This window comes from Aspergillus nomiae (genome assembly GCF_001204775.2).
Source record: "Aspergillus nomiae NRRL 13137 chromosome Unknown contig00056, whole genome shotgun sequence".
Taxonomy (NCBI): domain Eukaryota; kingdom Fungi; phylum Ascomycota; class Eurotiomycetes; order Eurotiales; family Aspergillaceae; genus Aspergillus; species Aspergillus nomiae.
In genome coordinates, this window is record NW_015378111.1 from 1 (window position 1) to 27525 (window position 27525).

Below are 27525 nucleotides of genomic sequence, written 5' to 3' on the forward strand. Positions count from 1 at the left end.
TTTGGCTGGTGTGAGATTGAGATGTTGGTTTGGTTGTATGGAGATTGATTGTGGTGGAGTAGTAGAAGTAAAAAGTACCTTTGGTATGGTATGGAGTAGTACCTAAGGGAATGTAGGTACCTATTTCTATGTCATCATCTTTGGGGTTGGGGGCTAGCCTGGATTCGGGTTAGGGTGACGGATAGCGACTAGGCCTTTTTAGGGTTAGGGTGGTGGTCTCTGATACAAAGTACGTAGAGAAGTAGTACAAGAGACTCTTAATTTTACTACTAGCCACAATCGAGAAAAGTCTTAAGCTTCTATCTGGTATAAGATGTTGTCACTAGCCTTCCACATGTCTGAAAGTTGAACAGCCGAAGAATGTCTTGCTATGCATTCGATATAGAAGATGTCACCACGGGAGGTACGACGAGCGAATCCCAACTCGGACTCCCCAACAGGCGAGTCGTCTGCTCGGAGATACTCCAAGAGGGTGCTCAGATACCTAGCATAAGTAATTGGCCGTTTCAACTTACAAATGGACCACAAAAGCTTGAATAGATGCGACCTGGTATGTACTGTATAGATTAGGCCTCTCAATGTACTAGCTTTCGTCTTCGACATATATCCTGCATCAGGGAGAAAGATCATCTCGAACCTACTCTTTATATCACTTCACGTTCATCTATGTTGAAATAATGACTGAGTCGTTCCCACTATCCAAGAGAGGATCGTGCTCCGATAACCCTTGCTTCCCCCTCAGCGGCCGCTCGCGATACAGCACAAAGTGCTGAAAGATAAAGATGATATCGAATAGAACGGTGATATTCCCCAGCAGGAGTTTGGCTCCATTGCCGACAGTGCCTGACCAGTCCGCCTGCAATGAGGAGTCCAGCACCAGCTGCATCAGCGACAACGCCGCGCCCGCCAGATCCAGCAGGATCGCTCCGATGGAAAACCCGGCCGTCGACTGTCGCCAGTAATTCATCACCACCTGGGGTGTGTATTTGACGGCCGTTAGGAACACCTTGATCATGCCGACCATGTAGACCTCCATGCGAAATATCTCAGTTAGCGGTTTAGTGGATTTCGTTAGTCGGGGTGCGCTGTCTCACCACGTCAATCCATTCCCACGACGCTGAAACTAGGGCCCACAGAATGGCTAGGGTGACTACCCCCACGCAGCTCCAGATGACTACGAGAGTCGAGACACTTGCCCGCTGTGGCTTGGACTTGAAGTTCCAGAACCGCGCGCAGAGGAAGTGGCTGCTGATCCAGCAGCAGATCAGGGATCCGTGGAGAGCGTATATGAAATCGTTCCATCGGACGGTTGGTTCGGGGCTCTGGGGATGTTGCTGAGCATACTGGGCGCGCACGACCGGCGAAAAGAGGAAACAGGCGTTGAAAATGGTGTATGCGGTTAATCCAAGGAGGTTGAGCAGGGCAAAGTCGACGGAGAAGCCCTCCGTCGAGCGGCGACGGTGGTTATGCAGGACTTGCGGGTAGAAGGACAGGGACCACAGGACGAAATAGGCCCAGCCCAAGACTTGGGAGATGCTTTGTGTCCAGGTGTTGTTCAACATGGAGGGCTCAACATGAACTGAATTTAGTCCTCGATTGAGATTGAAGAAGAAGAAAAAGCGAGGCGATTGCAGCTTGGGGGGAAATATCAGCATGTTCGGAATAGACCCGGAGTTCGGAATTCAGCAACATGATATCGAACATTTCACGAGGTGGACGGTTGATCAACGACACAGCAGAGAACAAGGATAAGGATTGAAAAGGGTTCAATGATCCATATGGCCATCACACGGTCAGAATGCTGTGGCTGGCTAGTATCTTGTTGCTGAGAGGGCGACCCGATGAAAGGAGTCAGTAGTCCCCCGCGGTTTAGAGCCCGGTTGGCTTATATCATACAGAGGTGCCTATATTACCTTGCACACTCTCTTATACTCAGTACTACACCTTGACTGTCCCACGAACTAAATATATTTCCTTCTTCTAAGATATCTCGTTATCAGATTAAGATATCCAGCCAGTATTAAACCATTCAACGTGACATAAGGCATTGACGAACAGCTGATAAGGAAGACGAAGAAAAATAAATCAAGAGTGACAGAGACAGAGAAACAAATTTATATCTCTACGATACGGCAATTGCCCTCCGCAATTCCTCCGCATGGCTCTCCTCCCAAGGATACTGCTTCTCACCAGCCCGAATCAGCTCCTCATGACCTGCACTACGAGGCTTAATGTCGACATCAAATGGATCAGGATGACTGATGAGCATGGGCTTGAACTCTGGCTGGATATCCACCTCCTTGCCGTTGCGAATGGGCTTGGCTATGTTGAAGGCAGCCAAAGTGCGAGCGATAGTAAGCCATAGATTTGAGTCTGCTAGATTTCGTCCGGGACACACCCGACGCCCAAACCCGAAGGAGATGAAATGGGGATCATGCTCAGGCGTGTGGCCGTTGTCACTCAGGAAACGCTCAGGCTTGAAGGTCATTGGGTCGTGGTATTCGTTGGGGTCATGGGCGAACCCCCTACGGTGAAGTTTAGTAAGTAAAAGAAAGAACGGATACGAAATCTAACACACCATATATTGGCCAATATAATTGCCCCCTTGGGGATATGATATCCCTCAAGCATATCATCTTCGGTAGACATGTGGGCGACACCCATGGGAGCAATGGGATGCCAACGGAGGGCCTCCTTAAGGACAGCATCGATGTATGGAAGGTTCTCGCGGTCCTCAAACCCGGGCAGACGTGATGTTCCGACGACCCGGTCGATTTCCTCTTGTGCTTTGCGTTGTACATGCGGATATAAGGCCATTGTCAGGAAGACACACATCATCGTGGAGACTGTCTATATGCTTATCAGAATCTCAAGGTACTTGAAACAGTTGGTGGCCATTCGTTACTTACTGTATCTGACCCGCCACCGTAAAGAGTGCCAGTAGCCCACTTCACAAGATGCTCCTCTTCCGAGCCCGGCTGGATATTCTCTCCTTCTAGATAGTACGAAAGGATGGACGGCTCATTGCACCCTCGGGCCATTTGCTGCTTTGTGAACGCATACGGGACCTCAACTAGATCATTGGCAGCCGTTCGAAAACTCTCGGCTACTCGTGTGCAGCCTCCGCCTGGTGCCCAGGAAGGGAAGTATCTCACTATGAACATACCGTGTTAGCACCCCACTGTGCAGCCAAATTGCAAACAAGACTCACGAATAGGAATAGAATCCACCAGCCAAGTCCCTGGAACCATCGCCGAAGAAAATTTCCCAATGGCGTCGTCCGCAAGATCAACCAGAGGGTCACGCGCATGGGGTTCAACGGTGTATCCGTAAGTGATTTTCAATATAACCGCACCTGTCTCCCTGACGACAAGTTATTCTACCATCCCTCTGGCTTGGAAAGAGACCTACTTCCTGAGATGATCGATCCAGTTCTCGGGGTCCCGAAGCAGCCTCAAAAGATACCGACAAACCTCCGCATCCTGGATGTGATTGAACCGGGAGATAGCCCTATTGGAGCCGATCTGCTGGTGTGCCACTTTACGTGAGGTACGAAATCGGTCAGAGTACTCGAGAACGGTCATGATGTCGCCGAAGCCGGCCCTTCTTTATCAGCCACGTAACTTGTGCACAGTGGAAGAATGCTGCTTACATGCGGGCAAAGGTGCATGGTGGTCGAGACGAGTGTATGGCAGACCGCTTCTCCAAGAGTTCATATGCCAGACGCGCTTCGTTTAGGACGATGATTGTTTGACCGAAGGTGGTGACGGAGCTAATTGGGCCTTTTGAGGGTTCTTTCTTAGTTCTTGGATCTTTGCAACATGCCGACGCTGAGAGTAAGTACCATAGAGATCTTTGTGCTTTAACCAGTGCAACCAGTCCCGAGTGCCCTGCGATGGAAGATCCCATAGATTCCCAATAATCGGTTTTGGCTGGGGACCAGGAGGGAGTGGCCCAAGCGCCTTCTTTTTAGCTAAGAAAGATCTCAGAAAATAAAGACATATGATGCCGCTGACGAGGCCAAGAATTATAGAAGACATATCCTGCTATCGCGTCTACACAGCAAATACAGAAGATTAAGAGAAAGCATGGGAGCATCCAAAGCAACCTAAGTTCCTTATAAGGAAAAAAAAGTCCAAGAGGGGCAACGACCTCTGGCGACAAGTCTATATCTGAGACTCTTAAGGCGCTAGGTGCAGCTACTCTGCAGAGAAACTACTAGTACTAGTAGGGTTGCATTAATAAATGGCGCTTGCCACTGGTCCGAGTTTGGGCCGGTGCAAGGGTATAGGACAGGGATGAACAACCTCACCTTCTTCTGACAAAAGTACCGGCTCGCTTACGGGGCTTGTGGGTTCTAAACAAGACATTATAGCCGAGGGATATCGCACCTGTTTTACTAGGCACTTTTTTCTCGGTGTGTCGTGACTGATTTGGTTTCTTACATGGTCTGTCGTTCCTTGTTCGTCTGTGCATACGGCTTTGTCAGTCACTTATATTTTTGTTGTGCAGAATTTTGAAAATACTGTTATCATTCAGTTAGTGTAACATTATAATGTACAATGAAGAATTAGGCCTTTATCCATGAGACAACCCTCTGGAAGATGGTTGGTCGAGGTAGTTTGAACTCGACTTGCACCAGGTGAGGGAAACATAGTATCGGTGTGGACACTACACCGACGTCAACGACTTCTTATAACGCCTCTAGTTCTATTATAGTATATTTTAGATTGAGGATTTCTATTTATTCTTAGCAAAATATACTCATTCGTTCTCTTCTTAGGGACTTTATTTAGCAAGTTCCTATTAGGGCTAAATACTATTCTCGAATCTCCACTCGACAAGCTGTCCTGTACTCAACTATAAGAACCACACTCTTTTCTAGGCAGGTTGGGACAATGCCTTTGTCTTTACCTAAGAGTACAGAAACGTTCACTGATAGGAAAAGCCTATGCCAAGACAAGAAAAGACTTATCAAGATGAAGCAGTGCAACAGGCCTGTATTGGCAGTGTAATACACCTATACAACTAGATCCATGAAAGCCTACCACTGGGATACTCAGCGTGAAAGCCGATATCTCATATCTAACGGTTATGAGGACTCCTATTCTTGTTTACCGGGCGTAGACGGCCATCTTACGTTTTAACACTATAGTCATAGTGTTTAGTAGCAACCTCTCGCATTAGGGCTAATCACGTCTCTGTTAGCATAGATCGAGGAACAATTCTCAAGTGAAACAACAATTGTGTTTAATAAAACAAATTTTAATATACTATAATTAACCACAGTGTTTGGTTGAATCAACGATTCTAACTACAACAAGGTATGATGATGTATGATTATTGAAAAATAACAAAAAAAATGTGGTGTGAGCCCCACCCGATTTGAACGGATAACCTTTCGATCTGGAGTCGCTGTGACGATGTTAGAATAAATTCTCAAGACTTGGCTTGATTAAGTGGGAACTTACAACGCGCTACCGTTGCGCCAGAGGCCCATTGGATTAGTAAGTCTTTCAGGTACCACGTTATACATACCTTTTATAACATCAAAAATTCTTCCTATGGGATGACCTACCATGAGGAATCTCGTCTGCATACTTGCTTTTTCTGGTAAAAAATTGAATTATTTATCTTCTGTCTGCTTTATTTTCTCGTCTTTTATCCAGTAGCATAGGCTATTAATCGAATATAACACCCTAAAGAGCGAGGTTATCTGGATAAACTCTGAATGCCGATGAATGAATTCCGAACCCAAGAATAGCCCTAAAATATCATGTCAGCCCCCGCCCCTTCTTTCTTTCCTCTATTCAACTACTATGTTAGAAGTAGCTCCAAGCCATGAGAATAATTAGTTAGAGATGAACTCCCGTCGTCGCAATGGAAAACCCGCTTCCTGCGAACCCTGCCGCAAGGAAAAAGTCCGTTGTGATCATCGCCTCCCAGTCTGTTCTCGTTGTCAGAAGAAACGCCGGACAGCCAGCTGCTTCTATCACCCAGCACCATTGACGCAGAGATCAAAGAACATCACTGTAAAAGACATCTTATCTGGCGCTGGGCGCACGCATTCTCTCCCTCCTTCAACTCTGGAGCAAGATGACTCTGGTTCTAGGCCGTTGCGTGCCGGACCAGCGTCCACGCCGATTTCGACATTTTCGAATACCGAGGACGATAGGCTGAATATGCTGATCACTTCCCGCTCCTTGCCCACTGGCTACTTAGGTCCGACCAGCTTTGTCGCAGCATTGGAAGAGGACCACGAGCTTGTTTCTAGTCCCAGTGATCGACGGTTACAGGACGACGCAGGAACCGCATTCCCATCGGAATTGCCCTTGTACTGGATACAGCGAACAGCAGAAATACTACGATGCTTGCAGGATTTTCCAACCATTAAACAAATAGTCTGTGAATACTACGGACTAAGCAAGGCGGCCGTCATACCATCGCTCCTTCTTAACGCACTACCTTCAATACAGGTTACGATTGAGGAAGCACAACTGCATAAAAGCCCACCAGAACAAGTCGCGCGGGTTCTTCAGAACACAAAGCATGTGCTCCCCATATCGTCGACTACGACAGGAAGTCATTTCCATGAGCTTTTTACAGGGTCCAATTTACGCCTGGAGATCTTCGGCGTTCTCTATGCGATAGCTGGCCGACTTAGTATTTTCGGCCTGGCTCACGATAGATTCCCCAGACTGAATGGAATGGCAGCTCGTGAACGGTTCTCTCGGAAGATGCTGGCGGCTAGTGATGCGGTGCTGCAGATTTGCCAACTCATTGCCCCAGTCAACGATCTAACGATATGGATGCTGTATGAAATTCTACTATTGTCAAAGGTGGCAGATGGTGATACGAGTGAGTAAATCACCTCACGATACCGAAAGCAACTACAAGCTTGGAGAATGGTTGTTTAATATGTACCAGGCTCCGCAAAGTGGCGCAGGCTCGGGGACCTGTCAACCCATGTATTCGAGCTGGGGTTGCACAGAGACTCCCAACAGTCAAACTCTCTTCCAGTATTTCTTGTCGAGACTCGCCGCAGGCTCTTTGCAGCGGCATATCAACTCGACAAGAGCATTGCGACGTTCCTTGGCAGACCACCGCGGATCTCATTAAGGCATTCAGACTGTCGACTGCCTCTTGATCTCCATGATACCTCGTTGGAGGCAGGTCAGTCGGACATGGAATTGGCCTTGCAGGGCTTGGACAGCGATGGATGGAATACCCAAGGTAGCCTTCATCGATCTACCTTTCTTCGGCAACGATTCCTAGTCAGTACCTTTCGCGAAGAGATTCTGGAAGTCTCACTACAGACCCAAAACCGCGGGACAGCCGAAAAGCTGAGGTGAGTCACTGCATATATCCCCCTAGATAATTCCAAGCTCATAGAACTCTGTTATTGGATCAAAAGGGATATTTCTGTGCGTTGTAATCAAACATGGGATTCAATGCCGAAGCAGTTGCACTACAGCCCAGATTCTCGGGATGAAAACATGTCCAACACGACGCGTATGATGCTTATTGTATCCTACCTCGCATACCTTTACAACGACTTCCTCATTCAAAGGCTCCTTGTTCAGCAGGACCCGAAGGCCTATTCTGCTTTACTCGATGTGAGCTCAACCATCTTGTCGACCGTTTTAGATTTCTGCGCCATGCGAGAAGATATGATAGACCTTCGGCCAGACTTCATGTGGACAGTTCGTACCACCTTTCCAGATACTTTGTAAATGAAGCTAACTCAGATTCAGAACCTCCTGTACGGCTTCCCCAGTGCCGCGGTTCTGATAAAGGCGCTCCAGAAACAAGCTCGCACCGGTCGACCAATCCCCTATCAGGCTCGCGATCTGAATTGATCCGCCATCTGAGCGTTTTTATCTCGCATTTAGAGTCGATGGCCCGGCCGGGCGTTGCGAACCAGGAGCTCTTTCACCGCGCTAGTAAAATATTCTCCAGCATCATCGACGAGGTTTTGGAGCCGCGTGTCGCGGTAACTCTCCCCGGGCCTGAAATAGATATATTGGCGGATTCGGGGACGTGCATGGTCGAAAATGATGATTTGGATTTCTTGGATATGCTGGAGTTTGGAGGATCGATTGATCAGTATGTTATCTTCTGAAGATGTATGCAATGCCCGAGGTACTCGAGCTGCGTAATGTAAGGTGAGGAGAGACATGTATCAGACTGTTGCTCATACTGTCTTTTATATGTTTCATTTGACCTAAATATGACGCAGACTACGTCTGATTTAACTAAAATATATTATTCCAGATTCCGAACTCCGGGATCGTGATTATGAATCTACTCCAATTTGTATACACCGAGTCATAGTCTATCTTCCTCCGGGACCCTAGATCGACACCGAGAGAATTATTATTATACATTAGTTTCGTATATATGTGTCATCGTCATAATTAACCCAAAAAATCATCAACACAAGTCCGTATCCTCATAGTATGCATCGCTATGCCGCTGATAAGAAAATAATCACTTCAAGTTATCAATGCAGCCAAACGTAGCCAGGCATCCCGGTATATCAGGATCACAACGCCTAGCGTCGACCTCAACACCATATCCCAAAGACAATCACGCAGAAAACCACCTACAAGAATCAGCCCTCCACCCAACCCAGGAAGAAAAAAGAGAAGAAAACTCACCCAAACGACCCCCACAACAAATAAACCACCAAAAAGAACCCCCCAAGAACCAAAACCTCATTCCCATACACCAGAACCACCCCAACACCGCCCTTCCCCTTCAGCCAACCCGGAACCAAATCCGCCTGACACGTCCTGCCCCCGACCACCAAACAACCCCCGGCCCGCCGCGGACACTCCAGATGCCGTCGTCTGCGCTCCATGATGCGGCGGATGCGCAGGTTACAGAACGCCTCGTCGGTGCGGAAGGAGCACTTCTCCATGGGACATTCAAGCTTGCGCTCGAAGCGCTCGACGAACCAGTCGACTTTGAGGTGGACACCGGTGTAGACGAGGGCGTAGAAGTGGCGCGAGGTGTGTTTTAGGGCCAGGGCGTCGGGGTAGGGGAGGTAGGATGAGATGTGGAGGTGGAGCTCTGTGGGGAGGGAGGTGAGGGATTGGCTTTGTTTCTGGGGTGGGGTTTCGTCCATTGTTGGTTGTGTTGGTATATAGATGTAGATGTTGATATTGAGGTTGTGAAGGGTGATGGTTGGATACGCGGTTTAAATAGGGTTCCGTTGCGCGGTATATGGATACGGTGTTGGTTGCCTAACGCGTCGAAACAGGCCACCGTGGCTGGTATATAAATAGCGGAGTATGTGGTGGAGGTTTCGGGGAATACGAGGCTTTTTATCTCTAGTTTCTGGGTATTGTTTTAGGATTTGGATCTAGTGATCGTCGATAGGGTTGCGGCGATGTGTCAGACGAGGCTCTCCAGCATGGCGGAGGCGCAGCACTGCCACAGTCGAGCTATGACAACATCGTAGAGCTGAAGAGTAAGATTTTTATTTTGCTAGGTTGGATTGTGTAAGTTATTAGAGTGCTTGAGCGTAGAAATAATAGGAACGTCTTACTCTTAAATTCAGGTACGGTGTGGCCCAGGGATGTAGATCCTTGCTGCTGGAGTGATTTGGCTTTCCTGAAACCTTGATGATCCAACCAACGATGTACATGTGTACATTGTTTTAACTGTAATTAGGGCTCTGAGAGGAATATCCATTATGATCCTTGAACGTATTCCCAAGAAAATATGCCGATTAGAGCCTGTTGAACGTCGCATTCGCTAGGATATATCTTTGCGCAAGGAGCTACCGTTCACGACAGGGAAGGCTGCGCTAATGCCATCGCTATATAAAAGATCGATAGCGGCTGAAAGCTTCCATACTAACCAGTCAAGCTACACCATATACCCAGTAAGATCCAGGAGTGTCAGCAATGAATCAGTCCTCCTTGCATCTGTCATTCTGCCTTCGACTTGGTCATGTGCTGCCCACCTGTTCTCTAGATACGCTAGTACGTAAATGGCTAGACTTCTAATTCTAAATCCGGGGCGTCCAGTAACACTAAGCCACATACGGAGTACGTAGCTCTAAGTAAACTGTAAGTTGTAACTATTCAGTCAAACCTCATGAGGCCATCCCACTTGTAATAGATTCAACATCTCGCCAGGACTGCTATGGGATCGCAGGCCATATCAAGCACCAAACCGGTGGCTACCCTTCCACCTCTCAATCTCAGTATGCATTTATAAGTTTCCCATTGCCTCGAGACCTTGAATCAGTGGGGGATACACTCAGCACACTAACGTTTTATAGGGAATAGGAGAGACGTTGAAGAAGCTCTTAACCAGCTTGAATCTAATTCCAATTATCCAGAAGTCTTGTCCGATGGTAAGCTCTGAGTTTAATTCACTTGATAGCTCATCACAATAAGGTATCCGCGATCAAGGCTAATTATCGATTCTCAATATACAGGTCTCTATACGTTACTCGAGCAGCTTAGGAGCTATATTGCCGGTGGCGGCGATCTGAGCCCTCTCTCTACAAATCGCTCTCTATCTATCCTCTGCCACTACAGTTTTAATTGTCCGCGAACAGATACAAGCCATATTGCTTTACGGTGCCTTTGCAACTTATTGTTACTTTCAGAGCAAACAAGACAACTCTTTGTTGATGAAGGATATCCCGGAGCAACCATACAGCTTTTGAAGGTAATCTCCCCAAAAGAAGAAAAATAATATTTATGATACGGACTTAAAATTCCAATTTTCACTTTCTTGCTTCGTCTAGAGCAATGACTTCGACGACGAGTTTCTTTCAGCAAGGCTACTTTTGCTCTGCACCTATGGGACTAACAACTTTGATATTGATGTCCATACAGTCGTAGAAGTTACATACTCTGTAGGTTTGCCACCTTCGATATTGATTAACCATTTTGTTTTGTTGCATGTCAGTACTGAACTATCCGATATAGAAGCTATCGCGACATGCTACACTTGTTGCTGGCACATCCACTGAGCCTCCAACACCGGTGACGATAAATGCCTGCAATGAGGTTTTGAGACTGATTTGTAACATAGCAGCTTCATACCCGAATCAAGCTTCTGAGTTCTCCGTCTGTCTTCCACATATCTTACAACTTCTCCAGACTTTAGATATCCCGTCACCACCCTTACAACCTCCAATATCCTCTCTAATCAACTGCCTTGTTTTCCTCATACCAGAATATACGTGGGATTCTTCGTCTACGCTAATCAGTGAAGTTCACCTGAATCGATTGGTGGATATACTTGACAACGCCACTAGAGTATACAGCGATGAAGACCTGGACCGATACGGCTCACCCCTTGTGCAAGCTCTTCTCCTCATCTCACGAGGCATCTCCGCTAAGCTCAAAACACACCTTCAAGCCCTTGTTTTACCGACAAAGGAAGATCATGAAAGAGTGATTGGTACGAGTGACTCAGTATCAGCAAGACTATTGAGGTGTTCTTCTTCAGTAAGCACAGGTCAACTGAGGCTGCTCATTCCTTCCCTTCTCTTCGAACTATGTGGGAATGACGAAATGCAATTTGTGCGCAATGTTGGGTATGGGTATGCCTCAGGATTTCTACCGCTCCTTAAGAACCAGTTGGCTCTAGGTACTCCTGGCGGCTCAACGGATCATACCAGTGATTCCACGGACCACACCAAAGAAACTGAACAAGTGGCTGGAGAGGAAAGAGGACAGAATATACAGGGTGATAGTAGTGCTACGCCTGCAATAGAAAATATGGTCGAGTATGAAATAAATCCAGTCACTGGGCAAAGAAGAGATATGGAAACTCCACAAAATGCTCCAGAGATGACAATAGAAGAGAAGGAACGTGAAGCAGAAAGGCTCTTCGTTCTCTTTCAAAGGTGGGGTACTCTTCCGTGCCATTTTTTCTTGCTAACTAACAGGTACCAGATTACAAGAGACCGGCGTCATCCAAGTCGAGAACCCATTGATCCAGGCTATACGTGAAGGTAGACTAGAATAATATAGCTAAAGGCTCTGGCGCTGGCATGCCTTGACGCTAAATTGAGAGACCTCGATAAACCTGGATCTGTTATGAAATGATGGAACCGTATATCAGAACAAGAATATGAAATACATAATGGACGGACATTTAATCCCTACTATGGATATGTTTCATGTTGTTACTCTTTATAGGAACCTTTGGTTTCGTGGAGCTACGAAATACTGTGAGCTAGTACAGGTTATCGGCTGGACCCGGTACGACTGAGTGTTCATTTAGGGTTAAACCAAACCCACGATCCATGATACTTCGCAACATGGAGCCTCGTCCTGCAGCTCGGACGGACGTCCAAAGGTTGAGACGTTTATGTTGAAACTCATAAGACGTGAACATCATTCTCAAGATGCCCGATATACTGGGGTACTCGGAGTATTTCCGTTAAAACCCTACCCCGCAATATTGTGGCAGGATCTTCCGGGGAGTTGGAGAAGCAGCGGATTTATACCACAGGCTATATGCGAGGATGCACCTAAGACAGATACTAACCCGGTTGATAATCAGATTTCCCCACGGGGCCCACGATATGACATAGTCCCCGCTTCTTGGTTACTTGTTGCTTGCTGCACGTCCGTGCAGATCCAATCGGTTGCCTCCATTATGCTCCATCCTCGAAGCAAGGAGATGGATGCCACGCAATCCACCATCAAGAATGCATAAAGACGATCACCAAACAAGCTAGACTCTTCAAATTTTGGGCAGATGCAAAGGCGATGGACTATAAGTACAACCCACCGCACTCTTCTATCAACTACTGGGCTTACTTCCTAGTACACATAAAGCCTAATCTGCGTTATGGCGATTGTTACTGAGATAACCAATGCCAGCCCAACTACCGTTCTCATGGGCTTGGCTGCAGCTCTCATATGCACATATATTATCTACTGGCGTTATCTCCATCCTCTCTCCATGTATCCAGGGCCCTTCCTGGCGTCCTTGACAGACCTCTGGCAAGTTAATCAATTTCTGACTTTGCAACAACCATACCATCTGACAGAGCTTCATGACAAATATGGTCCCGTGGTTCGCTATGGGCCGGACAAAATCAGTATCACTGAGGAGAGCGCTATCCAGGCCATTTACCAGAAAGGCTCGAGACTGATGCCGAAGACCGAGTTTTATGACGCATATGGCGCGGCGGAGCCAAATGTATTCGGCATGCGCAATGAAGCGGTAGGGAGCCCCGGGCAGCTGCTTACTGATACTACGCTGTGCTAATTACATGGCTTAGATACACTCTATAAGAAGGCGTCATATGTCCCATAGCTTCTCCTTGAGCTACGTCAAGGAAATGGAACCCTACCTTGACTTGAACATCCAAATTCTGAAAGAAAAGATCAGACGTCATTGCCACCAAGGGGATGTGTTCGATCTCAAGAAGGCTCTGCATCATTACGTAGTTGATACCTTGGGTGAGCTGGCGTTCAGCCAGTCCTTTGGCGTCCAGGAAGCCGATAACGAATCCCTGGTTCCCGGTGGTGGAACATAGTCTCCTTGCTGCTGTGACCGGTGCATGGCCTATAATGACCAAGACGTTGAAGCGGATTCTGCCCGTTGTGCCGCACAATGGCCTCCAACGATTGATTTGTGGACGCAAAGCCTGTGCAGACCTAGCATGAAGTTGTGTCAAGCGCAGACTCCAGCATCTACATGGTGGTAATGCAACGGCCGACGTCACTGAAAGAAAGGATATCCTCACAAACCTGATCCTAGCAAAAGACCCTGATACAGGTGCGAGACTCACGCAAACTGATCTCGAGACTGAGGCTTTTGGGTTCATGTAGGTCTGCCTCGAAGAGTGTCCATGCGTTGCTGACACGAGTTCCAGAATTGCCGGGACGCACACGACTAGCGCCACTACGTCGTTATTGTTCTATCATCTTCTCCATAATCCGGCATTCTTAGAAGAATTGGTTAAGGAAATTGACGGCAATCTTCCTCGACTAGACGAAGGAACAGCGGCGTACTCCATTGCTGACGCTGAGACCTCATTACCATTTCTCCGAAATTGCATGCGTGAGAACTTTCGCATCACACCAGTCTTCACAATGCCTCTAGCACGGCACGTAATAGCTCCAGAGGGAGTACTGATTGCCGGACATCATTTACCACAAGGGGTAGGTGACCTATTTTCATGGTTGAAAAAATCTTAGTTAGCTCATCCATCGAATTCTAGACTTCAGTTGCTGTCTGCAACCATGCGTTCCACCATAACCCAAGCGTATGGGGCGAGGACCACAATCAATTTGACCCCCACCGGTGGGACAAAGACGACGTCGCCGCTAAAGCGCGGTACCTGATGCATTTCGGCTTGGGCGGACGCCAATGCATTGGGAAGACCGTTGCGACAGCCAACATCTACAAGTTGATGAGCACGTTACTGGCAGAGTTCAAGTTTGAGCTAGCCAATGAGCAAGAGCGTGCGGATGCCCGTAATGGACTATATAGCGGGAAGATTCCGGAATTAATTAGTGTGGGCATAAGTGACCTCAAGGAGCCTTTGCTTGTAAGAGCTTCTCTGAGAGCAGCGAAGTAGCTCGCAGGAAGCGTTATGATAGAAAACTAATCTAGTTGAACACAAAATGAAGACGTTGCAATTGGACACAATGAATTTAACTCGCAATCAACACTGGCCACCTGCCTAGAATAATCAGCAGCCCATATGTAAACGACCGTCACAACAAACGTATCCTCCCCATCGATCCCCAAAGTTCCCCGCGCCTGTCGATTTACCGGAGGCACGTATCATCAGGGTACGCCCTGAAAACACCACGTTAGCTAACGGTCTCTCTTGTGTTTGCGATAAAACTCACACTGCCCACCACCCATCATTAGTCTCATCATGACCGCCACGGCTGCAACTATCCACGATTTTCTTGAATATCTTCTTGCACCGGTCAATCGAAAGGTTCAGATCATGTGAAGCGTCATTCATTATCCATAAATTGACGTTCTTCGGACTCGCATCGACCTCAAGACACTGCTGCCTCTCTGTCCTCGGGGTCCATGTGGAAGGGGCAAGATTATTGCAGTATTTGTCGATTCCGTGCGCGGCTGCACTTCTTGCCCCTTCGGTCTTCCATATATCGAACCCTGACTCGTAACAGTTCGGTGCACCGAAGACAAGGCTAGGAATTGCAAGTACGGTGGCGAGAACGGGGAGAGCTTGAAAGCGCATATTGACTGAAAAAGTTGGCTTGAAAGAAAAGAAGCAAGAGAAGACTGTGAGTTGTTGCTGAGGAAAGTGAGTATGGCTAGGACAATGTGGACGGTCAGGAGGGGGGTTTTTATATCTTTTTTCCTTGAGAACTGCAAGTAGTGTTATCCAAGTCCACAGCCCAGCAGCTGAGTAGACACAAACCAGCACAAGGACTTGATCATCGACCATCCCCCAAAACACAGCCCGTATACTCCGAAGTAGGAAGATGATGGTCCTGCCAAGGCACTATAGATTGGGGCGGGGAGGCCTTATCCCCTCGCAGGAACACGCCAATATTCAGATACTACGGAGTAATAGGCTTGATATGGTCCGAGACCTGCTTGGCATAGCAATCAGGCTGAAATGATCTACATCGGTTAACCCTAGAGGCTCCACTTCGGCATTAAAATAACTATTCAATGTCGGGGGCCTTTCATCACGCCAGTCCAGGCGCCCTAACTAATTAATTGCCGAAGCGACAATTACTCCGGCTATGAGGAATTCACAACGCTTCATATTTGGAATCTTGCACGAAGCGAGCAGGACGCCTGAAGCCCTCTGAATATCAAACTAGCCTGAAGAATATCCAGGAAGTCTTTTTTCCCTTGGACTGAAATAATGGGGTATGTGGAAAGAATATGGCTATTTTGGTAGTAGAATAGCAAAGATATCAATATTTGGTTCTTATCCCTCTGCTCTAGGGATCCAATATCAGATATAATGGCTTATGGATGAGAAATAGGACCTCTTAGATTGCCAAGAGCTGGGATAATCCTACATACAGGGCCAGCATCCTACTTCTTGCTATCTGGTTGTTGAACATTGCCTATCAAATACTCCGGATCTTCAAGCGTCACTACATATCAAGTAAGGCTCCGTGGAGTGCTTGCATATTAGTACATCACAAAGTAGACATAGCCCCTCTGATTCCACAAGTCATGCGCTGGGCTTGACGACTTAGGGGTCGAATACAAAGAGTGTGTTTTAACTCCTGGTCAACAACTAGAGACATACTAGCCCTGGAAAGTTATATCGTCATGCTTCCAAAAACGGCCAGTGCGCACATAGACAGGTGCCCAACACGTAGGTAGAAGGCTCTCTCTCTGTTTGCTTAAACCAGACGAACCCTCTTTCACAACCTCTTCCAGTTGCACTTCTTCCATATCCACTAGAGCAGCGCTCCCAGATGGTATAGCCTGGTTCTTACCATGAATTTGCCTCACTGTTGATTCCCGAGACCTCACTACTTCAAAAAGAAATATATGGGGGGGTAGACAGAGACATTTCGAATGAATGAGGCGCAAACTAACGCACCAGCAACACTCAACACTAGGTCTACAACCCAAATTATCCTTATAGCCACTACTCCCCTCGCCGTCAATAAAAGATTGCTGCGGGGATTTACATGTCCGCTGATACTGACCAGCTACAATAGCCCAACCCCGAGATTGAAATTGCATCCCCAGTGGCGGATGATGGGAATTGGAAACGAATCATGCCAAGGAGATATTCCAGCCTATCCCAGAAGATAACGTTAGCGATCTATGTTCGCAAATGAGGACAGCCCAGCACAAACTGTACTCCCCGTGCGCTTGAAAGCAGCAAAAAGAAGTTGAAAATAATGGCTCTTTTATGGCTTTCTCAATAGGCCTCACAATATGACCAGTCTTTGATCTCTAATACCTGTGACGACATGCTCGACAGAATCAGATACATGTTCTTGTGGATGAGAAACACGAGCTCTTAGACTGCCAAGAGCTGAACGCTGCATGTGCAAGATGCATGAATCCTTGTCTTGACAGGCAAGGAACAACGATAGCTATCGCTTCCTTAAACCTGGTATAACCCTTGTCGTCTTGTCAGGCCCACTTGGAAATCAAGGAAGTGCTTGCTTGCCACTCTTTAGTAAGACTCAATTGCGTGCTATAACTGTTCATTTCCCTCTACTCCGAAGTTCAATGCAACCCTACTCGAATATTATGACTCGGAATAAGACATTTGCGCCACGCCCCCACAGTGCTATGTCATACCTCGCTTTGTTCAATTAGCATCTGCAGGGCTATGCATAGATCAAAGGTATTCCCTCTGCTTTTCTAACGTTATTTACTTGTGTTGCCTCCCTTGCCACGAACGCTGAAACGAAGATAAAGACCCCTTAGAAACCTGAAATTGGCTAGCTCAGTGAAAGTGAGTCCTCTCTATCTCTCATTTGTGTATAGCCACTTGAAAATAATTGGGCGTCAGGCAATAGGTGTCTAGGGCATCAGTTCCGTGCTGACAATCTACCGCGATTCGCAGTCCCCGAGATCCCTGCGTAGATATCAATGCCGTTGCAGGAAAAAACGTCATACTATACACAAAGAGATGTCTAGCCTCATAATATTCCTACATGATTGGGTGTGTGAGCGCCATCGATATGCCACGAGCTCCCTGTCAATCTGTCCCACTGCTTCCAACGCTCTCACTGCTAGCCATTTCGCAACGACCCAATGCTTGTCTAGGTATCCAATCATCCGATGTAAAGTCCAAGTTCTGCAATGGCAGTTCCACAGTGACAGAGTATAATCGCCACTGATTATGATTTCTCCACTTCGTATAGCCCCAGGCAAAGAAAAGCCAGTTGTCTGAGAGGGCGCAAGAGCAATATAAGTACTGGGTAGTCCTCCTGGAATCCACCATACCAGTCCAACTCCTCTATCATCGATTCTAGTCATTCGCAATAGCAGCCGTTGTCACAATGTCTGACCACGGCGACCTCACTCACCAAGCCATCAGCTCCTATTTCATAGGCCCTCAGGCCGAGAATATGAAGTACTTCAAGGACAACATATCCACAATCCTCCAAGAGCTAGAAGATGCCCGCAAGAGATACAAATTCAAAGGCGACCAGGTACCATACCTCTCTCCGGACAAAGATCACCAAGCCAAAGCTCATTAGCTGTAGAATTTCATCACATCTAGCATCCAAAGTTCCGAGGAATTCCAGCGCATTACACGGAACTTCGCTCAAGCGGTGAAAAAGGCTGCCAAATTGATGGGCTCCCACTCGATTCCGTTCTGGAATCCTCGTTACCAGGCTCACATGTGCACTGACTTGAGCATGCCAGCGCTTCTGGGTTACTTCATGACCATGGTTTATAACCCTAATAATGTTGCGCTGGAGGCTAGTCCTCTCACCACGGTGGCGGAAATGGAGGTCGGGGAGCAGCTGTGCCATCTGTTTGGGTATAATATTGATCCTTCGAGGAAAGGTGTACCCACTGGCTGGGGCCATGTCACTTCTGGTGGAACTGTGGCCAACCTGGAGTCCATTTGGGTGGCTAGGAATCTGAAGTTTTATCCGTTGGCTCTTCGCAAAGCTATGAGTGAGACTGTTGCTGTGAATGGACGGGAGAAGAGAGGACCGTTGAATTTCGTGGCTGACAGATTCATGGTAACCACTTGTAAAGGCGAAAGGAAGCCGTTTGCAGATCTGTCTACGTGGGAACTGCTCAATCTGAGGCCGAATACGGTGCTAGATCTGCCACAGGAATTGCATGAACAGTTCGGCATCTCGCCCAAATTTGTGGAATCCGCCTTGCAGGATTTCAGCATACAGTCAACGGGCAAAGACGCTCTGGAAAGAGAATTCGAGGTCAGACAACCAATCAAGTATTTCCTTTCGAATACCAGGCACTACTCTTGGCCCAAGGGCGGAGGTGAGCTACTCCATATGTAGACTTTTATCGATAGCAGCAGTCACTAACAGCCACAGCAATAACTGGCCTTGGGTCGGATGCGTTTGAGGGCATTGAGGTTGATGATGCTGCGCGTATTAATCTCCACGTGCTTCAAGAGCGCCTGCAGCAGTGCCTTGACGAGGGCCAGGCGGTTTATGCCGTTGTGGCTATCATTGGCTCAACTGAAGAAGGGGCTGTTGATCGGTTAAGTGCCATTCTAGCCATGCGTCAGCGCTTCCAGTCAAAAGGGCTGTCATTCCTCGTCCATGCTGACGCTGCGTGGGGAGGCTACTTTGCCACAATGCTTCCACGGAACTTGTATGACATGCCACGGGGACCAAGCGTGAGCAATCCGGAGGATAGCTTTGATGGTGGTGCAGAGGGCTTTGTTCCAGACCTGAGCTTGAAGCTGGAAACTCAAGAAGACCTTCTCGCACTGAAATACGCGGATTCCATCACTGTGGACCCGCATAAGGCAGGATATATCCCATACCCCAGTGGGAGCTTAGTGTACCGTGATGGAAGAATGAGATATCTCGTCACTTGGACCGCTCCAGTGCTCTCTCAGGGTTCAGAGACCGGAATGGGGATCTACGGTGTTGAGGGCAGGTATGTTCATGCAAGGCCAGTGACTTCACATTTCCAGGGAGCTGATAGATAGTAGTAAGCCTGGTGCTGCAGCCATGTCAACCTGGCTCTCTAACAAGTGTATCGGGCTCAATCCCCAAGGATACGGCGCTCTACTCAGTGAAGTATCCTTCACATGTACCAGAGTAGGTCCCTACCTTTACAAGTATCCGGTAATTCATATAAGGCTAATTAATATCAGCTCTCAGCACACTGGGCTGCCATGACCACGAAAGACGATGACTACTTCATGTGCGTTCCATTTCACAAGCTCCCCTCAGAATGGAAGGACCCCTTCAACGAGCAGGCGGTAGAAGAGGAAAAGGAACGAATCCGTCGGGAAATCCTCCCAAAAAGTAATCGCGACATTGTTGAGAGCGACGTAGGCAAACCAACGGAGGAAAAGCTCATGACACTTCTCCGAGGCCTCGGTTCAGACCTGAATATTAACGCCTTTGCACTTAACTGGCGGTATGATGACAAGGACAGAACCTGGAATACTGACATAGAAGAAGCCAACTATCTCACAAGACATGTCGTTGAGCGCCTCTCTATCTGTTCGCCAGACCAGGACCCCACCAAAATCCCGTTCTATTTGACGTCGACTGAGTTCACCAACGAGCTATATGGCAAGTGTGCCAAGGAGTTTAAAAGAAGACTCGGTCTTCCACAGTGCGATCGACCGCTTTTTGTACTAAGAAATGTTGTCATGAGCCCATTCCCCACCGACAACGATTTTATTAGTACGATGGTGGACTACTTCCGCTCAGTGGTCGAAGATGGAGTCAGACTCTGCCGCAAGCGTAATGCAAGAGGCCCGGCTATCCACCGATTTGTGATGCAGGGAACGGACGAGATTTTCTTGGCTTATCAACCGTCGTTCCACTTGGGCAAGCACCGACAACAAATCATTCTGGCCGTGGAGCTTGAAGACCACGCAAAGTCAGACTATGCTGAGATCCGGGAGTCCAATCCCGAAGATCCTATCTTCCTCAAATCATCCGTAGAAATCGATCTCCAGCAGGTGGTGAGTGAATGCGAGCGAGGTAACCCAGTGAGCTTCAAAGGGACCATATATACACACTATGGGTGAGTCCTATGCCCCTCTAGCAGTTACCTGCAGTATGACATCTAACAAACACCATAGTGGTCCGGTCCGCACTTCCACTCCCGTGAGATTGAAGTGTGTGGTCAAGAGCCGCCCTCTCAACTCCGCCAACAGAGAAACAAATTATCCCGAAGATTATATGCCGTTCTACCTCTACGGCTCAGGGAAGCAATGGCACATCTCACACATGCTCCTGCAAGCACCTAATGCTACATTCTCAGCCGGCAATGTGAAACTGGATGATAAACTAGCCTCTTCGCTCAACCGGGATCATGCCGAGAGAGGCGCTATTCTAGCGTTGACAGAGGTTCCTGAAGCTTCCATGCAGCCATTCCCAACGTCCAAAAGTGAGCTGCCAGCATGTTTCTTCTTCCAGGCCCACAAGAAATACAAGGTCAAGGTGTGGGCTGATTCGAAGACTGCATCGGCCGCTGGTCCCGGGCTATTGGAAGGCCTCAGAGAGCCAGTTGAGGGAACTATTACCCTGTCCAAGGAAATACATATTGACCTGGAATGGATTAATAAGGATCCATTCGAGCACGAGGATAGGGTTGGTAAGTGGCGGGATGAGTTCAGTCAGATCGGCAAAAAGCTGGAGAAACGAGCTTACGGTGGTTCGTAATCATAATCTAGAGTCACAGTTGCGTCTGGAGTTAAATTGTATGTCTGCGCTTCCATATATTGGCTACAACATGGCAGGTCGTAGGTATACAGGAACACATAGTAAATAGCACCCTAAACTCCATTTGGATGGTGGCATACTAACGCTATTCCCAAACAAGAAAACTGGTCACAAGATTAGATATATCACGTGGTACGCTGCACTCACCGCTTACCGCCTTTGATAATTTCTGTACCATATCCATCATTCAATCCATCGATGATCTCAATCAAAACGAACCCACCCCAATAGCTACACTATACCCAAAAAGCCACAACCTTGCACCCTCACCCAAGACACCCACAACCAAAATCTAAGAACGAAGAGTATCAAAAGACAAAATGTCCAAACCCACCGCAGCGACATCAGACACCGCCTTCCGCAAAACCTGGGACAGAGAAGAATACGCCAAAAAAGCCGCAGACGAAGAAAGCAAACGCAAAGAAGAATCCAAAGCACGGTATGAAGCCAAGCTACTCGGCAAAAAATGGCACGCGCCGGTCGACTACAGCTCTTTGGAGGCCACGACATCCCGAAAACAGCGACTAGATGTGGCGTCGATGGTGGGCAAGACCACGATTGTGGCGGCTGGGTCAGCGGTGGGCAAGAGAGGCCGGGGAGCCGGTTTCTACTGTGGGGACTGTGATCTTACTTTCAAGGATAACTTGCAGCTTGTGGAGCATTTGAATAGTAAGCAGCATTTGATCGCGACGGGGCAGAGTGGCGAAGTGACAAGGGCTACTGTTGAGGATGTGCGGCAGCGGTTACGGTTGCTTGCACATCAGAAGCGGGTGCGAGAGGAGGAGGAACGGAGGGCTTGGCAGCTTGACCTCGGGGCTAGGCTTCAAGAGAGGGAGGAGCAGGAGGCTAAGGAACGAGAGGAGAAGAGGAGGAAGCGGAATGAGAAGCGGCGCAAAGGTGGAGACGGGATTAAGCAGGAAGAAGACAGCTGGGAGGGTCGGCTGGAATCATCGCATGAATAGGTTCTTTTGGTTCGTTTTGGGACGTGCTGGCTTGTACATGGATGGGTGCTTTATGGTCGATAAAAGTTGCAGTATACCCTCGGCGTTCTGGTTTCGGTCTGGGCATTTTATGGTCCTTCAATTGGATCTCAAATCAAGAAAACACGTTCATATATCGCGCTGTTATTTAGCGAAATTGCATGAAAATAATAGTTGTACCGGTCGTGAAGAGAAAAAAGAAATAAATAAATAAACAAGGATATCCAACGCCCATATTACATGCCTTGACTCCTCCCAGCCAGCCAAATCCCATAAACGAAATTCGAAATCAATCAATGCATTCAATTCCCTCCAGTACTCGCATTGCACGGGCGCCCTCCCTCTCGAATTGCCCGACTAGCCTCTCGCATTCTTGCCTCAATTTCTCCTCCCCGTTCTTGGCTTGCCATTTGATCCATTCTTCAACAGACATCTTTTTCTCCGGGCTTGTCAGATCGCCCTTCACGTCCTTCAGTGCCGAACTTAAATCAACGTTCTCTTTGTCACTGGTTCCAGCAAGGAGAATCTCATCAATATCGATAGGGTTCCACGGGTGGGTCGTGTGCAGGCCCCCGGCATTGGCACTACGCTTCGACGGCGAAGGGGTGTTGGGCGCTAGTGGAATTCGAACTGTCTGTTGTTTGGATGGTGATCCTACCAGGGTCCGCGTTGCAGAGGGCTTCAGAGATGGTGGCTGGTTCTCAGCATCGGAAGACTGCGGCGAAAGGGACGGTGTGCTCTTCGAAGCAGGAAGAGGCGACATATTGCCTTGGTCAGCCGAGTCTGACATTCTATGGTTATCTGAGCCCCGCGATCCTGCAAGTGTCCTAGCAAACTGTTTTTCCTCGGGGATATCGCTATATCTCTCCGCCGTCTTTGGGGGCACTCTTGATGATCTGCGCCGTGTGGAAGGTTGCTCAGCCTCTTGTTCTTGCGGCTCTTGTGGTCTCTTCTGCTCGGAAAGGTCATGATCGGCTGAAGAGACCTCGGGGCTGTGTTTGGGATCCATATCTTGCTGAGTAGGGGTTTCTTCGCGCTCAAGAGCCTCTGCTTTGCTCGTTTTCTTCGATTTCTTGGCCTTCTCCGTGGAAGACCTCTGCTTAGTCTTCTTCTTGAGATCCTTGTCGTTGGGTTCCCCTTTGGGCTGCTTTACAGGAGTAGGAACTCTAGCTGGGATCTCCACTGAAACAAACGACTCGTGAACCCTAGCATCTATGTCATCCTTTGACGTTTCGGCTGCTCCTGACCGCTTCCGTGTCTTCGTTGCTTTCTCTGTGCCAAGGTCCGTCTCTGGCTCGCGGATGTTAGAGCCCCTTGAGTTGCGCGTGGGGTTGACATGGTCCGGCTTATCCTCTTGGGCTGCTGGCCTAGGCCCAGACTCTTCGGGTTCTTCAGGCAATTCTTTGCCTGTCTGGGTCTCTTCCTCCCCGACATGGTCGACCACCTCCTGCGGCTCTGGCGTTGTCTTCTGCTTCTTCTTGGACTTAGACTTTTTCGATGGCTTCTGTACAACCGGCAGGCTTTGCTCTTCAGTTTCAGGCTGTTCTAGATCGGCCACAAGTGCTGCGTCAAGCTCGTCGTCATTAGGTAGGCGAGATTTTGAAGCGGTTTTAGACGTGGATGAGCCGCTAGAGGCTTTCCGGCTCTTTGAGGATGCTTTCTTCTTCGTGGTTCCGCGACCAGTTTTGGGCTCGTCTTCTGGGATGCTCTCTTCCGGCTGTGTGTCCACGACGACTTCTTCGTTTTGATTGCCGTCGTGTTGAGTGCTGTTTCGCGACTTTATGGCCCGCTTTTTAGTGGGTGGTTCGGCTTCCTCAAAATTCTCCGTGCCAATTACATTGACTTCTTCCCTTTCTACTTGGTCGCTTGTCCTCTTCTTTCCACGAGTGGTTCGTTTTGTTTTGGGGGGCTCGGGCTGGCTATAGTCGGCTGTATCAATATCCATCTGGCTGTCGGTCTCCGCCGCCTCTTCCACTTTAGACTTCACATTCTTTGACTTTGGTTTGGATGACTTTTTGGTTGCTTTTGCCTTGGTAGCTGGCTGCGAGATAGTACTCTGGTCCATGGGATCTTCAATTTCCGAGATAACTTCCGAAGCAGTTGATTGGGTTGAAAGACGAGACGCCTTGGAGGTACGTCCTTTTTTCGAACGTGGGCCTTTGCCTTTCTTACCCGGGGGCTGAGCAAAGACGAAGAACGAGCAGTCCGCGGAACGACGGTAATGTTCATCACTGGAGGGGTTAGTTGTGCTAAAAAGGAAGGAGCGATAAGCACTCACAAGGGATCGTCCTTGGGTTCCCACCCATCGAGGGACAACTTGCAGTATGCACAGCTTGCTAGGTCATTGCTCTCTTCAGTAGGGCAAAAATACCACCCTCCGTCGACCATCTGGCACAGAACCGTCGTCAAATGGAGTCCGGGAAAAGTCACGCCAAGATATCATACCTTTTCCGACTGACACACCCAGCCGCGTTTCCCATCATGCGGCCATGAAGTGCCAAAGGTGGCTAGTCTCGCCTCTCTTATCTTGTCACTTGTGGGATCCTCTATCTCAGCGGGGTTTGAGCTGTGTTGTTGGATATCCATCATCACGGCCCAGCCGCAATCATTCGCGTGCTTAAGATGCTCAGTTATTGGGTTGTCTTCTTCCTCCCATCCGTCGAGCGCTCTGTGACACAGAAAGCATGTTGTGTTATCTGGGTTCGTTTCGTAGGGATTGTAGTAGAAGCCCGCATGCGCCAACTACAATAATCAAGGGTTAGTTTTCTGATTGGCAAGGATTGTAGTTAGGAAGTTCTATATACCTCAGCGGGCGATGGCCTGCGGTGAGGCCAAGCAATAGGTTTAACGGCCTTTGCGCTCGATGTTCTTCGTTTCTCTGGGTGCAATACCAGATCGAAGCTGGCAAGGCGGGCAGCGAACGTCTCCATTTCGTCGGCCATTGTCGCGGGATCAGCGGACCATCAGGTGTGATGAGGGTCCCAGGATCACAATGTATATAGGTTTACCTCTTAAAGGTACACGATCTCGCACGAGAGGACGGACAGAGCGTGAGGGTCCCTCTGTTTACTGTCTTGTTTGGGTCGAGCCATCGGGAACGCGCCCGCGGAGATACGGCGCCACGTGACGTGGTGTGGCGTGCGGGTTGTGGCGCGGGCGGTCGCTGGGTAATCTCGATAGGCCGAGAACACCTGCCGAGCGAGTACGTCAGACCTTCCGGCCGCCATTGGGTAATCTGCGATTATCCCGCAGGAAAGTATCTGCAGTTTGATCTCATTGTTTCCTCAACTCCGCCCTTGCTCTACCTCAACTCTCCTTCAGTGAAACATGGTGTGAATCTGTAACGTTCAATGGTCATTGAGTTATTCAACAATTACAGCCCTCGCTGTGCCATCCTTCTTTTGCTTTTGAGGAACCGCGACGATGCGCGAAGTTACTGTAAGGCAGTATTCGCTTGCAGTCCACATGCTTTGAGTAGTGCTAATTGATTTCTTCAAAGTCTTTCCTTTTAAACTCTAGATCGGGCACATTCATGCGTCTGCGCCCGGTTTACCCGTCTCTTCCGCGATGCGCTCGCATCCCGAATTCCCTGCGGTCTTTCTCCCACGATTCTACCTCGGCCCCTACACCAAATGGAACTTATCCACTTAGAAACCGTGCGGTGTCTCGTGGAGGCTTCAGTTCACAATCTTCTTCCAGCGAGCATGGCCTCCTCCTTCCTTCATCATCTACCGCATCATTCTCTACCAGCTCACGAGTCTCGGACCCTGGTGACTGGGAAGATAACGCGAATCTCTCAATAGATGCATTCTCGGAGCTCCCTTCCAAAGACTTTGGTGTCAATCAGCACATGGTCATCAACCAAGAGTTTAAAGAAGCCTTACGTCAAATACTTTGGCAATTCCGAGCACCAATCCGATATGCATTCGCCTATGGTTCGGGCGTCTTCACACAGTCCGGCAGTGCTCCTGGCTCCGGCCAGTGTCACCCGTCTGCCCCGGCTGCGATCAAGAACATGCAACAAGGTCAGGGTAAGATGATTGATTTTATCTTCGGAGTGTCGTACTCCCAACACTGGCATTCATTAAACCTCCATCAACATCGGGACCACTACTCTGGACTGGGGTCTTTAGGGTCTTACGCTGTCGCTCAAACGCAAGATAGGTTCGGCGCTGGTGTCTATTTCAACCCGTATATCACCGTGAATGGAACGTTGATCAAATATGGCGTTGTCAATCTTGATACATTATGTCGTGATCTCAGCCAATGGGACACACTATACCTTGCTGGGCGGCTACAGAAGCCGGTTAAGATTCTGCGTGACCATCCGAAGGTCCGGCTAGCAAACCAGATGAACCTGCTGTCTGCTGTCCGGGTGGCATTGCTGCTCCTGCCCGCTGAGTTTACGGAGTTCCAACTCTACAGCACCATTGCAGGAATGAGCTACATGGGAGATCTTCGTATGGCCTTGCCGGCAGAGGATCCTCGTAAGGTTAGAAACATTGTTTCAGGTCAGATGGCCAACTTCCGGCGGCTCTATGCACCGCTCATCGAAACCCTACCTAATGTCACCTTCAACGACCAACGGTGCACCGAAGGCGATTGGATCGATGATCCTGATGCCAATGTGAAGCTAACCCAAGATATGGACCCAGTAAAACGTGGTAATATGGTCCGCCGTCTGCCGGAGTCATTCCGAGCGAAGCTGTACTTCCAGTATCAAACCCGTTTCCAAATACCTCGTGGGGACTTCAACAAAATGATGAAGGAAAGCAATGATGCCGACCAGGCATTGGTCCGGCGGAGACAAGGCGGTCCCTTCGAGCAGCGTATCGCAAACGACGATAGCCTGAAGCAAGAAGTTCAAGCTTCTATCACTAAGACCATTCGCTGGCCCAGCACTATCCAGTCGGCCAAAGGTCTGGTCACCTCCGGAATTGGTAGGACCTGGCGCTACCTGCGAGAAAAGCAAAATAAGTACAAGACTTCAGGCAAACATGCCAGCCCTCCGAGCGAGGTGTCGACAGAGAATGCGCCAAAGCAGGAATAGATAATTATCATTAGTGTCATAGTTATGACTGAAGCATGGTTTGCCAATAGGCAGCCCTAGACATCATACAAGGCATCTCAAGGCGTTGTGTTGGTTTGACATATGTGCTTGATTTTTCCATCCT

The 27525-nt window shown here is 48.5% G+C and overlaps 10 protein-coding genes across 10 annotated transcripts; 5 read left to right on the forward strand and 5 right to left on the reverse strand.

Annotated features, from left to right (window-relative positions):
* Positions 1-664: 664 nt before the first annotated feature.
* On the reverse strand, positions 665-1562 carry ANOM_002489 (putative L-cystine transporter; the record flags this gene model as incomplete). The annotated part of the gene is made up of 2 exons (XM_015547746.1): positions 665-1030; positions 1095-1562. 2 exons carry the CDS (start codon positions 1560-1562, stop codon positions 665-667), a joined length of 834 nt encoding a protein of 277 aa, XP_015409201.1.
* Positions 1563-2122: 560 nt separating this feature from the next.
* Positions 2123-4040, reverse strand: ANOM_002490 (cytochrome P450; the record flags this gene model as incomplete). The annotated part of the gene is made up of 7 exons (XM_015547747.1): positions 2123-2525; positions 2579-2850; positions 2910-3154; positions 3212-3363; positions 3412-3603; positions 3653-3782; positions 3845-4040. The coding sequence occupies 7 exons, from the start codon at positions 4038-4040 to the stop codon at positions 2123-2125; spliced, it is 1590 nt and encodes a 529-aa protein (XP_015409228.1).
* A 1840-nt stretch (positions 4041-5880) lies between these two features.
* ANOM_002491 (fungal specific transcription factor domain-containing protein) lies at positions 5881-8122 on the forward strand (the record flags this gene model as incomplete). Its single annotated transcript, XM_015547748.1, has 5 exons — positions 5881-5958; positions 6024-6858; positions 6928-7348; positions 7415-7707; positions 7755-8122. 5 exons carry the CDS (start codon positions 5881-5883, stop codon positions 8120-8122), a joined length of 1995 nt encoding a protein of 664 aa, XP_015409229.1.
* A 467-nt stretch (positions 8123-8589) lies between these two features.
* ANOM_002492 (F-box domain protein) lies at positions 8590-9130 on the reverse strand (the record flags this gene model as incomplete). The annotated part of the gene is made up of 2 exons (XM_015547749.1): positions 8590-8605; positions 8661-9130. The coding sequence occupies 2 exons, from the start codon at positions 9128-9130 to the stop codon at positions 8590-8592; spliced, it is 486 nt and encodes a 161-aa protein (XP_015409226.1).
* Positions 9131-11543: 2413 nt separating this feature from the next.
* On the forward strand, positions 11544-12000 carry ANOM_002493 (uncharacterized protein; the record flags this gene model as incomplete). The annotated part of the gene is made up of 2 exons (XM_015547750.1): positions 11544-11878; positions 11928-12000. 2 exons carry the CDS (start codon positions 11544-11546, stop codon positions 11998-12000), a joined length of 408 nt encoding a protein of 135 aa, XP_015409227.1.
* An 831-nt stretch (positions 12001-12831) lies between these two features.
* Positions 12832-14572, forward strand: ANOM_002494 (uncharacterized protein; the record flags this gene model as incomplete). Its single annotated transcript, XM_015547751.1, has 5 exons — positions 12832-13209; positions 13268-13514; positions 13750-13816; positions 13865-14153; positions 14213-14572. The coding sequence occupies 5 exons, from the start codon at positions 12832-12834 to the stop codon at positions 14570-14572; spliced, it is 1341 nt and encodes a 446-aa protein (XP_015409224.1).
* A 193-nt stretch (positions 14573-14765) lies between these two features.
* ANOM_002495 (uncharacterized protein) lies at positions 14766-15214 on the reverse strand (the record flags this gene model as incomplete). The annotated part of the gene is made up of 2 exons (XM_015547752.1): positions 14766-14796; positions 14850-15214. 2 exons carry the CDS (start codon positions 15212-15214, stop codon positions 14766-14768), a joined length of 396 nt encoding a protein of 131 aa, XP_015409225.1.
* Positions 15215-17945: 2731 nt separating this feature from the next.
* On the forward strand, positions 17946-22333 carry ANOM_002496 (U4/U6-U5 snRNP complex subunit SNU23; the record flags this gene model as incomplete). Its single annotated transcript, XM_015547753.1, has 7 exons — positions 17946-18125; positions 18180-18933; positions 18990-19563; positions 19619-19727; positions 19784-20670; positions 20729-21303; positions 21669-22333. The coding sequence occupies exons 1-7, from the start codon at positions 17973-17975 to the stop codon at positions 22331-22333; spliced, it is 3717 nt and encodes a 1238-aa protein (XP_015409222.1). The 5' UTR covers positions 17946-17972.
* A 307-nt stretch (positions 22334-22640) lies between these two features.
* Positions 22641-25400, reverse strand: ANOM_002497 (putative chromosome segregation protein BIR1; the record flags this gene model as incomplete). The annotated part of the gene is made up of 4 exons (XM_015547754.1): positions 25156-25400; positions 24797-25093; positions 24630-24739; positions 22641-24582 (listed from the first exon to the last, which is right to left on the reverse strand). The coding sequence occupies exons 1-4, from the start codon at positions 25291-25293 to the stop codon at positions 22641-22643; spliced, it is 2487 nt and encodes an 828-aa protein (XP_015409223.1). The 5' UTR covers positions 25294-25400.
* A 204-nt stretch (positions 25401-25604) lies between these two features.
* Positions 25605-27401, forward strand: ANOM_002498 (phosphatidate cytidylyltransferase; the record flags this gene model as incomplete). Its single annotated transcript, XM_015547755.1, has 2 exons — positions 25605-25789; positions 25851-27401. The coding sequence occupies exons 1-2, from the start codon at positions 25775-25777 to the stop codon at positions 27399-27401; spliced, it is 1566 nt and encodes a 521-aa protein (XP_015409230.1). The 5' UTR covers positions 25605-25774.
* Positions 27402-27525: the final 124 nt, after the last annotated feature.